The following is a 17,345-nucleotide window of genomic DNA, read 5'->3' as shown; positions in this document are numbered from 1 at the left end:
AATAACGGGGCGAGAGAGGTTTTCCGTTAGCACTTCAATCAGGGTCTCCGTACGCAAATCTCACTAGAGATCATCAAGGAATGGAAGTCCATTTCAAAAGCTTCTCCTTCTGTGATGAATCCTTTAATTTTTTTTCATGGATAGGCCGTCTACCAAGGTCTCGTTGAGAACGTGGATCTGGTTAACAACATACGCCTATTTAAATGAGTAATGAAGTAAAAAACCTCTCACGTTTGGTTAATAAGCCAAATTTAAGCAGCATAGTTCTTATTTCTACTAAATAATAAAAATAAAACACACACCTTAAAATACTAATATGGTGTATTTGATTCTAGTGGACAGTTAGTCCTATGTCATTGTTAAAAGAACAATAATATCAATGTTATGGTTGCTAAGTATTTGTAATTCAATTTTAAGACATTGTGAATGTTAACAGTAGGTAGGATGTTAAGTAGTAGGCCTAGTAACTTTGTTAGGAAGGACGGCAGAAGGACAGATGTCAGTTAGGCCTACCTCATGATTCGTCCACATGACTTCATTATTTACAGACTTGGTTTACCTAAAGCCAAATGATCGTTATTGCATTTTGAGCTTGTCACTACATATATCTAAATGGTTTTATATTATGCTTACTCTATAAAGTCTAATAAGACAGAAATAATGCAGAAATGCTACTCCTTTATATTGTGACTAATATTGCAGAGTGCCTTGAGGTGGCTTTTATAGAAATTATTTTTTATTGGAAGATACAACTTTTGTTGACATGCTGTGAAATTCAATAAAAGTAGCTACAACAGAATGTTAAAAATCCAGAAAATTGTCAATGAAATAATTTTAGGCCAATTTAACATTCACAATTTGGCATTCTCTCATTACATCTGCATGGTTAATGTACAGCCTATAATCTAGTTTATTGTGTCTGTCTATGGTTCATGATTAACCAAAACATTTATGGATTATCCTAGATTCCTTGTGACTCCCTTCCCTGGAATACGCAGCTAGGATACTGCGGTCAAAGGGACGTAACATAGGAACTGTACGAATCTGCGAGCTCATGTTTATTTGCGAACTGGTTTGGCGAATCGGTCTGGCTATAAGTTATGCCTGCTTTGAATGTGAAATACTTATTTCATTGGCCTAATGCTAATCCTGATCCTAATGATCAGAAAGGCAGCCTTTGGTTGAACTTTGCCACGTGTTGGGATCGAACTGATTTCCTGTTAGTGGAGTGCAGAGGGCAACATGCTTCTTAGTCTTGTTTGTTTGCATGAGCTGTGCATACTAATGTATTGATCGAGCAATTGATTTGAGTGTTACGGAAAATCCAACACTTTATACAAACTAAAATGTAATTAACCCCCAATAAAGCTCTGCTATGTGCCAAATCATCACTCTTACTTACGTAAATAAAACGGGACGAACTGACACTGCTACGACTGCGGAGACAACGTCGTTATTCCCGCTCTTTTCCGAGGACTGACCATATTTAACTATACTTTCCCAGGGGAGTTGGCACCATACTACATGGGTGGCCAAATCAACGCGTGCCTCGACAAGCTAGGGAATTAATTATGGCTTTTCAAAAAAAAAAAAAAAAAAAAGCATACGCAGCACGACACCTTATCCACACGAGTTTAAGCGTGATCTCCTCTTGACATTTAGCCAGTACTTTTTTCTTTTGGTTTGTTCCAATAGCTCTACATCGGCGTCCGCCCGCCCGTCGACTCGATCGCGTGCACCGTCTTTGGTGGTGTTTATTGGCTGACTCGCGCCACTCTATCGTGCGGAGTGAAAGCGAGAGCTGTGGGGTCCCGTGAACACCGATAGAGTGCACTCTGCTCCACACACACACACGCGCGCGCGCGCGCGCACACACACACACACACACACACACACACACACACACACACACACACACACACACACACACACACACACACACACACACACACACACACACACACACACACACACACACACACACAGAGGCGCGCGCAAAGGCGCCAGCACCACTGTTCTCATCGTACGCTCCAGGGTCACTTCTTGATTGCGGACTGATTTCCTCGGCGCCTCGAGAATAGGTCTTAAATTGCAAATGATCAGTATTTAGGTCGCCGGAACACGCCTCTACCGGCACGGATATTCACGTGCTTGGTGGAAACTCGTGCTGACCACATCGCGGTGTACACACGCTCCAGTGTTTCCTCCTGATCGGAGGATAATTGGCACGCGCGCTCTTGCTCTCTCTCTCCCTCTGTTTTTCTCTCTCTCGCAAATCATGGAATTATGGATAAAGTTTTTATTGTTCTGCAGTTGGTGCGTCGGAGCAAGTGCAGACTTTGACGGCAGGTAAGGACAAAGATTTATTGAGGTGCCGATGCATCGCCCGGAGGCGCGCTAGGCTGATCCATAGCAAATATAGAAAGGTCTATAGACACGGTTTCGATTGCGCTCTGGTGTGACTGGCAATGTCGCCCTTTTCTCAGCAGGATTTCTAATTCTGAAGGAGTAGGGCTATTCTTTAGCTATTGCACTTTACAACACGGGGTGTTAAAAGTCCGTGTGCTTGGTTGGAGCACAAAACAAAAAATGCGTGCGCAAAGGAATTTCATTTCATTACCAAACCGATAATGGCTATCTACGAATAACTTTCGATCCGCTTTTTAAGTTTACCCTGTGTTTCACCTGTTAAATAGCATACATATATCCTTACCATTGTATTCCTGTCTCTCGCCCCCCCCCCCCCCCCCCCCCTCTCTCTCTCTCTCTCTCTCTCTCTCTCTCTCTCTCTCTCTCTCTCTCTCTCTCTCTCTCTCTCTCTCTCTCTCTCTCTCCCTCTCTCTCGCTGTCTCTGTCTGTATAACTGTCTCTCTCCGTAACCACACACTTCCAGCAGAAACACACACATTGTTTACATACAGCACTTCCAAAACAAGGGGCTCTTGTTTTTAGACGGTGTCTCCCCTTGTTATAAAATGATGTGACACTCGACCCGGTCCTTCGTGTTCAAACACGCACCGGTGAAATATGCATAGAGAAGAAGTGTGGAGACGCGCCAAACCCAAAAGAATGCCTGGGCTCCGAGATGTAAATCTGCCCAAAGGGGCATCGGAGTTGAACGGGATTGACTGAGGGAGCCTAAAATAAAATTTAAAAAACAGCACATAGCCTTAGGTTAAGTTATCGAAAAAGTTACACATAGGCCTACACACACCATGATTGTTCATATAGGCCTTATTTTTAACATAATTTGCTACATCCTCCATCCTCGTCTGAATGTCCAATCTAGGTCATTTTGAGGAAGCGGAGATATGCAGGGACGAGGTCACTCTTGGCTTATAGAAATTACACTACGTTTCTTTTCTTTTTTTTAGGAGCTGACATTTTCAGCTTGGGTTAAACGAGCTGGGAGCAGAGTAAACGCGGACACACAAATCCAGAGCTGTCGTATACTAGGCTATTACATTTTCTTACTGTATAGGCTAAATCATTGTTTGAACCAAAATGTAGTGCCTTTTTTAGAGAGATATATAGTATAGTCATATAGGATAATGTATAATTTTTATCAAATAGAATCCTCTGTCACATTCTATTTTACTTTGTCAAAGGCAGTTAACTTAACCAAGGCTGACTTTGAGCTATTCATCTTCAAGCAGTTCTGACATTGACGTTCAATTCTGAGCCTATGTGCTGTCTTTCGGATTTAATTTTGGCTTCCTCGGTGCAAACACATTGTCATAATGTGATATTTAAAAGGCTTAACTTAGTGGTATGTGTTTGTGTGTGAGTGTGTTTGTGTGTGTGTGTGTGTGTGTGTGTGTGTGTGTGAGTGTATGTTTCTGTGTGTGAGTGTATGTTTCTGTGTATGTTTATGAGAGTGAGTGTCTGTATGAGTGTGTGTGTGTCTAAACGAGTTGCGTGCGTGTGTGTGTGTGTGTGTGTGTGTGTGTGTGTGCAGCATCTTAACCGTACGTAACAGGCCTGGGATCTGATGAGATCTGCGGCGACGTTAATTCATGGTGTGTTCCCTGGTTCTCCTCTGATGGGGCAGCGTGTCAATTTGGTTGTTCATGCAAACCTTTGACTAGACTCTTAACACTCACCTCCCATGCCTTGATCTCAGTTGGCGCATAAATGGATCAAAAGAAAGTGAAAGAGAGTGTAAGCTACAGAAAGCAGAGAGAGAGAAGCCATTTATCTGGCAGCTACGTTGTTACTTAACTACTCACACAGGGACAGCTTTTAAACCTTAGGGACTTCAGCAAACAAAGATATCTCTCTCTCTCTCTGTATCTCTTTCTCTCTTTTTCTCATCTTTCTTCTCTATTGTCTCTCTGTCTCTCTTGCCTCTGTTTCTCTGTCTCTGTCTCTCCATCTCTCTCTCTCTCTCTCTCTCTTTCTCTCTCTCTCTCTCGCTCTCTCTCTCTCTCTCTCTCTCTCTCTCTCTCTCTCTCTCTCTCTCTCTCTCTCTCTCTCAGAGAGGTATGTGGGCAGACTCTCAGACAGCAGGACAGGTGTACAGACCAATAGAGCTGTCATCGCTCAGTAGAAGCTGGACTCTCTCTCAGCCTGTGATTATATCCTTGTTGAAAAGAGCCCAGTCTTCTTTTTGTGAGGCAGCATTGACCGGGGCTGCTCTGTATCCATTAGCCAAACAATAGTGGCCGGGGAAGACCCCCCCCCCCTCCCTACTACGTCTGTATCAGGCCCATTCCCTCCCTCTCTCCCTCTCTCCCTCTCTCTCTCTCTCTCTCTCTCTCTCTCTCTCTCTCTCCCTATAAAGATTGGTTTGGGACGTGTGGGGTGGGGTGGGGGGGAGGGGGGGGGGGGTGGCTGTTGGATAGGGGTGCTATTCAGAGAAGGTGGCACACGGCGAGCGCGACGAAGGGTAATCATCTTCCGCTCGAGTCCCTGCGAGGCTTTAGCTGTCATTTAGGATCCCCCCTGCCGCTCTTCCTGGCGGTCATCGCCACAGATTAGACGCTCTTGGATATTCTAATATGACAACGCTCGCTGTGGAGAAATGTCACTGGGCATTCGGGGGGGGGGGGGGTATGTGTGTCTGTGTGTGGGTATGTGGGTGTGTGTGGGGGGTGTATAATTCTCCCATCTATTATTAGATGGAGAATTATCTTGAAAACCTGTTGTGTCATGTGAGTTCAGAGCTCAGGCGTGGGTTTGAAGTCCACAGCGCAGGCCACAGAGAGAGAGAGAGAGAGAGTGACGGTTAGGTTAGGACTGGCCACGATACCTGGGTACTCAGTGCTACTTTAGGTACACTGATGGACAACGTGCTGGTACGACCAAGAGTCGAAAAGTAAACCTGGAAGATAGAGCTGCCTCTGAGCAGCTCTGTTTGTGACGGATGCGAACAGTGTGGATGAACAGGTCACTCTGCGAACACTGCTAGCCTACTTGTTAGCCTACTAGTTGCTGAAAAGAAATCTGTTTGGAACTCAAAGTAAGGTACCGAAAAAAGTATTGATTTGATACTGGAACCGAAACCCGGGTTCATAACAAGTTCAGACAATACCCGGCACTTGTCACAATGCATAACAGCCAAGGACCAAGTGAAGTGACTGGAAATTTGAAACTAGAATGAGTAAGACTGGGGAATACGCAGAGGACACGAATGTCAAATAAACATTGCTTCTCTCATATTCTCCTTTTGTGTATGTATGTGTGTGAGTGCATGTGTCGTGCGAATACAGGTTTGTGCCTGTGGTTATACTGTATGTGTGTGTGTGTGTGTGTGTGTGTGTGTGTGCATGTGTGTGCTTGTATGTGTGTGTGTGTGTGTGTGTGTGGGGGGTGTGTGTGTGTGTGTGTGTGGACGTGTGTGATTTTGTGCTTGTGATACTATGTGTGTGTGTGTGTGTGTGCATGTGTGAGAGAACGTCTGAAATTGACTTTGGAGTACCACCCAGACTACATCTCCCATAAATCCTCTGGAGGTCTGTTAAACTGCATCCTCCATGACCTGCTATAAGTATATGTACTTTCTCTTCCTTCATGCAGAAAGAAGTTTGATCTTTGTCCAACTGTCCTCATGTCTAACCCATTCGCAAGTCGTGCTATCATCATCATCTCTCCTGTCTGTCTGTATGCACAACCTGTGAACGGCGAGTGATGACTTCGTTAAATTACTATTGACATGATTGATCTCCCAGGGTCATCTCCTCCATTTAATTATGCCTGTAAATCAGCCCCTTCATAATGTTTACTATCGGAGTGGAATTTCTGCCCTGGGCTTTGTGATCTGTGTGGTTTTATGACGACACGGATGCTGTAGGTGGGCTGTGTTTGTGAGCCACACCTACATAGACATCTGGTTGAAGGTTTTCATTCCAAGTACCATCTCTCCTCTCCTCCCCTCACCTCCCCTCTCCTCTCCTCTCACCTCCTCTGCGCCCTTCTCCTATCTATTCCACTTATCTTCCCCCAGTCTCCTCTCCTCCCCTCGGTTTTTTCCTCCACACTCTTCTCCTCTAGTATCATTTGTTCTCCTCTCTGTCTTCTCTCTCATCTCCCTTCTCCCCCTCTCCACTCCTCATCACCTCTGTCAGACTGTCCCTCCCATCCCTCCTTTCCCCTCCCCACTGTCTCTCCTCTGCTCTCTTCTCACTCTCCCTCCATTCTCACAACTTTTCCCCCCTCCTCTCCTCTCTTATGTTCTCTCTGCAATGCTCCCCCTCCTCTTCTCTCCTCTTAAACCTTTATTGCTCTCCTCTCCCCGTCTCTACTCTCTTCTCGCCCTCTTCTGTCCCCTCGACCCTTTTACCTCCTCCTCTCCTCTCATCCCCATTCTTCTCCCCATCCCCATCTCCCCCTTTTCTCTTCTCCTGTCTTTTCTTTTCGTCAGCTCTCCTCCACATCCTCTCTCATCTACTGAATCCCCTCTACCTCTCCCTCCCTTTCTTCCCTCCTCTAGTCTCTCTTCTGTCTCCTCTCGCCCATCCTCTCTCCTCCTGTTTCTGCTGAACACGCTCATGTGTGTGTGTGTGTGTGTGTGTGTGTGTGTGTGTGTGTGTGTCGGCCTGGCTGCCGCCGTGCTTCCCGCCTGCCAGGCAGCAGACAAACATTTCCCCGGAATCTGCCACTCTCGCTTAGCCTCCTCCATCACAGTTTTTCTTCTCTCTTTGCCCCATCGAGGTGATTGGCAGCGGGTCAAGCATTAGCATTTGCTCATCTTGGCAGAGAGCCACTAACAGGCAGGCATGGCGATGTCGGGTGTGCGCCGAATACTGAGCGGAAGCCCCTCGTCTTCATCACGGCGCCACAGATCAGTGGCCTGTTGTCTCAAGGGGTTTCCACACACTTTGGTTCCCCCCCCCCCCCCCCCCCTTTTGTGCACAAATGAGAATCCTCCGGCCGCGGTGTCACTCAGGAAGTGGCTCCCTTATCCGTGCGGAAGCTTAAATTTAGACTGATGACTCCTGTGGCCGGCACCAAATATAAAAAATACATGGTACACTTATAGCCTGCACTTTGTAGCCAAAGTGTTTGGTGGTAGATCGTTTTGTTGTGTGCGTTGTGAAATGAATTTAAGATGCCTGAATAAAACACAGAACACATTCCCAACTCACAGCCGCTGATTCCCCTAACCGCCAAACTTCACTGAGTTAAGACTAGCTCTTGAACTCTGCAGGCTACCGCTATGGAAATGCTCTGCTTCGCTCTCTCTCTCTCTCTCTCTCTCTCTCTCTCTCTCTCTCTCTCTCTCCCCCCATCTCCCTCTCTCCATGCCAAGATGTTGTGTGATGAGGCTGTGTTGTGTGGACTCAGCCAGCCAGCCAGCCAGCCCATCATCGCTCTCAGCCAAGATATTTCTTTCCTCCGTAGCGCACAATGGTGATAGAAAATCACATTGATTCTCTTTCTGCGTGTTTACGTTTGCAACAATCATTTGGAACTGTAAAAACCATGATTGGATTTAGTAGCACAGAGAATATTACCGGTATTAGCCTTTCATTCTTGCACTTACTCTCTGTATATAGACTGTGAGCATGCACTCTGGATGCACTTTATGCTACTTTTCACTGTTATGCTGACTGCTTTTCGGGGTATGGTACTTATAATGAACTGTACTCTGTGAATTCTCAGTTTAAATGAATGGATTATATTTGTATATTTTACAAGAGATGGACCTCATACCACTGTGTCAATAATAATGATAATTATGATAATAATAGTAAACATTGGGACAAACAGTGAAGAGGGAGAGTGCGTCCATCTTGTCTTTACCGAGAACAGCAGAAAGGCAGTATGCATAAGTGTCCGTTTTCGCACACGAGTGCAACTCGTAGTAAAACGAAGCCAGGCGCATTTTCAACACCCTCTCCGGTTTACCATCAGACACATTGATCTGACACATTGATTTCCTCTTGCGTTTTGAGGTAAACTTTAGCACAGTATTGATGTTGTAATCCTAAAACAGCCAAAGCTTTTACTGGAAGGGGCACTACAAAGTTGGTTTTATGATTTGTTAGAGGGAATAAGGATTTAAAGTGATTGGTTTCTATTTGTAGGCTTTTGAGGATCCAGGAGATACATTTACAACTTAAGATATTAACTCTACTCAACAAAAATGTTTAAAAAAACATAATTAGTGCATACAATGAACAGAAATAAACAAATATGAATGAACAAAGAGATATAGAAAACAAACTCTCAACTCAATATTAATAATACATATAAAACATTCCTACTAGAATGTGGTTTTGGTTTGGTCTCAGTAAAAAGTGAAATTCTCGCCACCTGATGATATTGCAACCGCCATCATGACAAGAAGCCATTCCAGCCTATTATAACATTTAGTGGGGGGCTGTAATCTAACTACCAGTGTGTATGTGTGTGTGTGTGTGTGTGTGTGTGTGTGTGTGTCTGTGTGTGTGTGTGTGCGTGTGTGTTTCTTACAGGTGGCCGCGGCAGATGGCCCCCTCCAACGGCCTGTGTCGCTACGGGGCCCGGGTGGACTGCTGCTGGGGCTGGACTCGCCGCTCCTGGGCCCACTGCCAACGTGAGTCACCCTGCCGTCCGGCCTTGGGCTTTTGTTTGGGGGAGATACTTCCTGGGGTCACCTGGGGTCACATCATCGTGTCACAGAGCAGGGGGTGTGGGGGGGGGAGGAGTACTGAGTGGTTTGGGTGTTTGATACCCCGGCGTAAGGTTCTGGGTTTGACCCCTCCCCCCCCCACTGAATTTGCGCATGTTTTCTTATCTGTTTGCATCATTGAGAAAGATGCCTAGCCTCTACCTGCTCATTTATGACCACCATTTTGTTCCTGTAAGTCACTTGGATACAAGTGTGTGCTAAGTAACTATGGTAATGAATAGCATTACTAGGAAGCGGTCGCCTATGTCACCCGCTGTGTTTATGTTTGGTTTCATCCCAATGTTTACCTGACGACCGAGCGAGGCATGAAGGACAGAGAAAGAGAGTCACGTGGACGCTCAACACAGCGTTTTGTTAGTTAGTCGGTGTGGTAACAAAGCCTCTCTTGTACAGTCTGGCAAGTGGCAACCGGCCAAAGTGCCTGCAACTCAAAACCCCCCGTCAACATGTCAACAACATGTCTGAAAAATTAAATCAGTAATATGTACAATTGAGCTCACTCGGGAGATATACGGCTGATTTGGTTCTTTGCCTTGCCCATGTTATTGTCTTACCCATGTTAACAGACTGAGCACGTCTTGTTTCTGAGACACCTTGCCAAAACAAGGAACCTAAGGAACTAGGATTCATCCTCAGCTTCTCCCTGGATCTTTTCCGCCTCAAATTGACGTGTCCCTCGCAAGTATCTCTCTCAAACGTGGCAAACGTGAAACTCACCCGGGGGGCGCTGGGAGAGGACTGCCGCGTGAAGATAGTTGCTAGGGTTACTGGCTTGGGTCATAGCAGATGCTGCATGCTAACGTTAACCCTTGAACATACCTGTCGACTTCAAAGGTTTCACAGGAAAACATTCAAACAAGAGCAGACAGGTTGGACATTGGTCTGTTGGTTAAGATTGTAATTGCTTCAGATAATATGAGCCGGTTTGCACTACATTATTTATTTTCAGCTTCTTTTGTTGAGGATGAGAGATGCCGGTTGCATCTAATGAGGAGATTAGTGATACCATCCTGATTGATTCAAAAGATAGTCCTGATGTTCACTTCACTTACATAGATAACATTTAAGAGCTTGGCTTATCAAAGGACCTCCCACTAAAACCCTCCACACGTTACAACAAGAAATACATATTTATGCTTGCATTCCTCATTCCCTTCGTGATTCCGCTCAATAAAAATAAAGTTTTATACGTAATTACGTCAATCATTCGGCTAAAAAACTTCCCAATGAACATCCTGATGATCAGAATCGGCTGCATGACCCTGTGTGCATCATGAGGCTCAATGTGATGGGGATGAGGGTGGGGGCTGTTAACAGAGGTTCCACTGCATGTCCGTTCCATATGTCAAAGCTTTTATTTATGTCCTCTAATCCACTATAACATTTGTGTCTTGTTCCGTTACCAAAGCAACAACTTGTTGATCTTAAGTTTGAATTGCTTGAATTGCTTATTTTTAATTTAATCATGTAATGTTATGATTTATTTCAAAAAAATGTTTTACTAACTGCATTCTTTTTTTATTTTCAGGTACATGTCTCATATACTGCTGCTGTGGTTTATAAAAGGAATGCAATATAGAATTGACTATGAATGAAATTAAATGAAATTTATAAATGAAATATCACAATTGGAGTATTTGCCACATTTCAACATTAACATTGGTTTGCTCTCTCTCTGTAAATGTTCAGTTCGAGTTTAAGATTCAGACATTGTAGGCGGAGACAAGTTAAATGTCATGTCAACAGCTTCCTGAGCCAAAGCTACTGTTCACACCTTGCAATCACAATTTCAAACATAGAAGCGAAGGCTCACTAGCATTTCTCTTTTGTGTATAGTGTGTTACAGTAGGTGTTGCAGGATGTATAACACCGTTTCAGCCCAGATGTCAATACAGCTCTGTAGCCAGCATCCTCAGCACAGTTATATTAAAGCAACACCTAGGAAACTCCAGATCCCCATGCTCGACTAGACTCGACCTGGAGAATACATTATGCTATTGTCTTGGTTGTATTGTCTTGTGTTGGGCGATTTGCTAGTCATTACCGTGCGTTCACACCAAAAGCGAAGGCGCGGCGCGAATACATTCAGAGTCAATGCAATGAAGATGGTAAATTTTGACTGACTCAGACAGCTGGAATGGCTGGAATGGCGTGGCGCGAAACTCGCCTCATTCGCCTGTTAGCTCGAATTCAAATATTTGAACTTTGTCGCGAATATCGCTTTTTTTTGAGGTAAGTAAAGCGACTAGAATATTCGCTTTGCTTTTTGTGTGAACGCACCTTTAGGTACAACAACGCAACGTGTTGTTGACACTGGAGTTTCTACCACAGGAGAGAGCAGATATCTTATAAACAGTAGAACTGAAGTAGGGCCTGACGTGCTGCATATTAATCCATGAATGTGGTCGACTCCAAACAGCAGCAGTGTGTGAGCATGTGTGTTATCATGATTGTATCTCTGGAGTCCCACATATTCTGTGTTTTTTAAGCGACACAACAAGCTATTTCAGAACTATGCCCCCTCCTCCCTCACACCACCACCACCACCATCACTACCACCTGCTACCCACAGAGTCCTATCTGTTACTATTGATGAAATCACTGCTCATTCTCCCTCGATGCATTCCAATGAGGAGCAAGAAGGGAGGAGAGAGGGTGTGTGTGTGTGTGTGTGTGTGTGTGTGTGTGTTGGGGGGCTACATCCGCTTCTCATATCCGTATAGCCGTGCTCTTTAAACTACAATCAGTCCTGCATCAAATCAGCCTTACTCTGATTTCAGAAGACAGGGAGAGAGAGAGAGAGAGATCAGAAAGGGTGATTAGGAGATTTATTGTGTGTCTGTGTGTGTGTCAGTGTGTGTGTACACCCACGTTTGTTTATTTGTGTGTATGTGTGTACGCACGTGTATGTGTGCATGTGTGTATGTGTTTGTGGGGGTCTGTGTGTGTGTGTGTGTGTGTGCTTGCATGTGCAATCACGTGCAGGTGTGTCACAGTCCTCAGGTTTTTGTCTTCATGGTGACAGAGGAGAGCAGGGCAGAGCTTCGGAGGTTGATGATACAGTTCACCGACTGGTTTATCAGACAACCATTTGACAAGGAACAAGGCGAGGGATTGGCCTCTTTGTTGAAATAATTGAGGAGAGGCGATAGAGAGATTATATACCATTGAAATACACATTGCACGGAGAAACTTGTTTATGTGATCCATTTCATTTAATATTTTATGTTATTAATATTTAACCTTTTTACTTCCCATAGCGGGATTTATTAAATGAAACATAAAACCGAGTTAAATGTGCTTAACTTTAAAATGAAATGCTAAAAATATTCCAGCAATATGAAGTTCATCTTTAATAAGCCATATCTATACATGGTTTCTTTATCAAATTCTACAAATTGATGATACAGACACCGCGGATAAGCTACAAGCCAAGCTCAATAAGATATCATATATTCATATTGCATATATTCAACCTAGAATGAAAAAAGATAAAATAAAACATTCAGAGTGACAGGAATACGGATAACCAGCCAAGCAGAGACGCCACATTCGTCTCTCTGTCCTTCACAGGTGAATTATCTCATCTCTAAAGGGATTTAAAGTGTGTTCTGCCGGGCTCCGGATGTGATGAATGGACTAGTGTGGTTTCATTCCTTTGAGCGAGGTGCAGGTCGGACTAGGCCGACGCGGAGGCTTGTAGAATCTGGTCATCGGATCCCATGAGCGAGCGATGATTGACTGTAAGGCGATCTGTAGTTTAACAAAACCTCATTTTAGCTGGATGGTCTCTGTGGCTTGGTGGGCCACTGATCCGTGACCACGGCCCTTTTATCGTCTCTTCCACTATTAGTGCTCATTAGGGCGGTGAACCGAACAATTAGGCTTGAGTTTGTCCAAAGGTATGTGGGGGGGGGGTATTCTTGCAGTGGTTTTATCAATGGTTGTTTTTTTTTTACATGCATTTGTACAATAATGCTAATATATATCAAACGTATGCTTCTATTGAGCACTCGTGAATAACGGATGTTCCATTATTCATCTATTACAAAGCCAAGTTTCACGTTACAGCAGTATGTTAAAGAACATTTATACTAATGTGAATATAACTAAGATAAACTATTTAGCAACCAGTCACATTGCCACGCCTTAGTAGGTGACAATGATAAAAAATAAATGAAATAATTAGTTTAAAATGTGTTCCACTGTGTCAATAACAAGGAGATACACTAATGAAACTCTAACTTAAGTTATATTTCAAAAGGCTACAACAAAACCCACTCAAACACACACACTTCAATGCTCAATGTTTGAAAAGTTCCAAACAGACTCAAATTTGAGGTAGCCTTCTGGTGGCATTCACATAATCAGGAATCTTGATCATGCTGCGTTGTTGGACCAATTCAATTCAAATAAAAAATCAACCCTTTTTAACTTTTATTAACAATCCTTTATTCAACATGACCCAAAACCCAAGTTGTGTTTGCATGAACATGAATATGTGTGACTCCAGACCTTCCTATTTGTTTTTAGTTTTCCATAATTTATGTTTTTTTTTTATTTCCCTAACATCATGTACATTTGGTTTTGCTCCTGACCAAAAAAAAAACGAAAACAAGCCTGCAACGCTCCCTGTCTTTTGTTTGGCTGTTTGTTTTGCAGCGCTCTTCGCCCTAACACACAGGGTAGCCGGGATACGGTGCCAACCTCCAGGTTAGCCCCCCACGTGTTTCTCTGGATAAAATAATGTCGCTGCTAGACACTCATCCTGGGGCCACATCTTCCAAAATCCTGCACGCTCTCTCTCTTTCTCCCGCTTACTTATTTATAGATTCAAACCACTTCCCCCCTCAACACATTAATACCTCACACCCCCTCTCCGCCCCCTTCGGCTGTGGCCGTCTCTTTCTCTCCCCCGCCTTCAGATCTCTGCTAATGACCTGCTTTCTTCTGCAGCTGCTGTTCCTCACTGAGGAGAACTCATATCTCCCGATTAATTATTTCAAAATTCCTTCAGGGTGACACGGCTAACAGTTTATTGCCGCGCGCCGTTGCCTCGTCGAGGAGGTACTAAGCGAAACCCTTTTAACTGACTTGGAAAAAAAAACAAAACGAAATGTATGAGCGAAAACTTTTCTTTTAACTACTCAGCATAAAATAACTAAAAGCATGGCGCGGCATCAGCAGGCTAATTAACACATTAAAGCCACGACTCTAATCACATTGGCTTTTCCCTGCTCCTCATGATACAAAGAAATTCCCAACATGGCTTTAAAGGAGCTGAAGCATATTTTCCTAGCATAATCGAAATGACTCCTATCGCCGTATCTCTGGGACTCTGTTGCGCTTGCGGCCCCGCTATGTGGAAATGTCCTGACCCAGCAGTGTCACCATTCCGTCCCGGGGTCCTTTTGTGTCCGGGCGGAATGCCTGATGTAAACTGTGTGTAACACCATGTGTCATCGGCAGGCACGTCCGCCTGGTATTCCTGGAACGACACGCCGCTGCTGCCGCTACGTACGGGCTATGTATGGATACCCTCAGCTAGCATGTGCCTGTTTTAGCCCCCCATGCTGTTTGATGTGTTCATAAACACCACAGGCCAGCCCTTTCCCTGATCTCCCTTACCGGGGGTTACTGCTCGTTTAAAAATACCCCCGCGCGCCATCGGGTGAAGCTGCTCACAGTCGAGCCCTGTGTTTCCAGTACCAGCGCTCCAGTACAATGGAGAAACACACGCGCCACTTTTTGACCCGTTTTCGATCACAGGGGTGCAATTGCCGGTCTCAGGTTCTCCATTGTTAATAAGGCAGCTTATGGCCTGGGCAAATGGGAAGTAGGCTTTTTTTTCTGTTATAATAATAACAGATCAAGTCTTGTATAGCCCCCCTCCATTTTGGAGTCTATCGTTCCTACCTTTTGTCCTACATACTGGAGGTAGAGATGGCATTGTTGACTTTGATTCGGTTTGTACGACTTTTCAGGGGTGGTGTGGAGGCTTCAAGTAAATACACATGGAATAACTGTCTTTGAATAGAATGCGCAATGCTGTCAAACCACTTAAATGATAATGCCTGTCGGATCCAACCATTGTTACCACCCTCCTGGCTTCCCTAAAACCTCTACTGTCAGAATTCCTTCACTGTGGCAATTCTGCCTAAAAGGGTTTAGCGTGAGCTCGCCTGCCACCAACATGAACAGCAGTAGCACCTTGGTCTTCATGATAACACCTTTTGTTTGTACTTATGGTGAACGTAGGGCAATTCACTGTGTTTTCGTCCACTGACTTTCATAAAGTTAGTATTGACAAAAATCGTTTTTACATATTATGTTGGCAGCATGTGTTTTGGTGAAGCCAGGAGGTAGCGGTGTTTGGTTCACCCAGTATCCGGTATTGTCCCTGAAGGCAAAGCCGCGACCAGTGTTTAAACTAATTTCGGCGCATCACCTGACTCTTCATTATGGCATCTTTTATGTACTAATGTTTTAAAATCTAAGAGATTCCTGCAAGAATTATGGAACCCAGCGAGGTGTTGACTTGGGGCTGTGTGTGACGATATCGTAAAGCCCTTAGCTTTGCTTTTCCCAAATGCGACTTGATCCGTGTAATGATTTAGATACACAACAAAAGATACGCACCGCAATTTAGAAAACACACCAAAACCTGGCTCATGTGGGATTAAGGCTCTCATCTCATGGTTTCCCTTTCTCTCCCTCTGCTATCCTGTTTTCATCTGTTTCTTCCTTTTTTTCTAGCGCAAACACACACACACACACACACACACACACACACACACACACACACACACACACACACACTCACACACACACACACACACACACACACACACTCACACGCACATGCACATGCACTCACACTCACACACACACTCACACTCACACATGCACACACACACACACACACACACACACACACACACACACACACACACACACACACACACACACACACACACACACATACATACACTCACACACACACACACACACACACACACACACACACACACACACACACACACATACCTACACTCACACTCGCACATGCACTCACACTCACACACACACATGCTCACACCAACACCACACACATGTGGGTGTGCAGACAGCCACACATAAAAGACAGCCACACTCACAATCTGTTGCTATCTCAAAAACACACACACACACACACATTCACACACTCACACATAGACTGCATTCATGTATGCATAGACACACACACACACACATATGCACACACACATGCAAACACACAGAAAATCTGTGCTTCTCTCAAAAACACAAACACACACACACACAAACACACTCACTCTCACACACATTCCCACATCAGCACCACACACACACACACACACATTATGCGCGTGTGCACTACCACCCACATACACATACACACACACACACACACACACACACACACACACACACACACACACACACACACACACACACACACACACACACACATACACACAAAATCTGTGCCTCTCTCTCAAACACACACACACAGACACAGACACACAGACACATACACATGCTCACATCAACACCACACATACTGCTACAGTCTGCTTGCACTGCCACCCACACACACACACACACATACTCACACATACATGCACACAATCTGTGCTTCTCTCTCAAACACACACACACACACACACATTCACACACTCACAAATGGACTGCATTGATTTATGCACAGACACACACAAACTTACGCACGTCACATCACACACATGCAAATACACACATAATCAGTACCTCTCTCAAAAACAAACACAAACAATTTCACACAAACACATAAACTTGCCTGCACTCACAAAGGGTACAGAGCCGCCGGAGTGACATGAAGGAAAAAAAAAAAGACAAAGAAAAAAAAAACATGCACTGGGGACAAACACTGACTATCGTTTTGCGAGATCTTGAGTTTGTTTTGCGAGATCTTGACTTTGATTTGGGCTCAAAGGGCCGGCTGGTGATCGGGGTGGTGGATGTGCCCTGGAGATGGTGGGAGGGCGAAAATTTGATAGGTGTTTGTCTGTGTGTGTGAGGCTGTCGGGGGCAACATGTGCCCTGGAGATGGTGGCACATGTTACACACATTGCTGGTTAGCAATGTGCTGGCCAGGGTCTGGCGAGGCTGGAGTCCGCGGACCCGCTATCGAGGGGGACATGGACCAGCGGTTCGCCGTGCAGAGTGCAAT

The 17,345-nt window shown here is 44.7% G+C and overlaps 1 protein-coding gene across 2 annotated transcripts in view; it reads left to right on the top strand.

Annotated features, from left to right (window-relative positions):
- The first annotated feature begins 2,048 nt into the window (after nt 1-2,048).
- npnta (nephronectin a) overlaps nt 2,049-17,345 on the top strand; it is a 46,411-nt gene continuing 31,114 nt past the window's right edge. The window contains exons 1-3 of one of the 2 annotated variants that reach the window (XM_084465534.1): nt 2,049-2,349; nt 8,919-9,019; nt 13,778-13,828. In XM_084465534.1, the coding sequence (XP_084321660.1) occupies nt 2,279-2,349; nt 8,919-9,019; nt 13,778-13,828 (223 nt within the window). In that variant the 5' untranslated portion in view covers nt 2,049-2,278. The remainder of the gene's footprint in view (nt 2,350-8,918; nt 9,020-13,777; nt 13,829-17,345) is intronic. The other variant, XM_084465535.1, reaches the window with a different exon arrangement.

The sequence above is a fragment of the Micromesistius poutassou genome, assembly GCF_964030765.1.
Source record: "Micromesistius poutassou genome assembly, chromosome: 3".
Lineage (NCBI taxonomy): Eukaryota > Metazoa > Chordata > Actinopteri > Gadiformes > Gadidae > Micromesistius > Micromesistius poutassou.
Note: the sequence above shows the minus strand (reverse complement) of the source record. Positions and strands in the feature narration are given on the sequence as shown.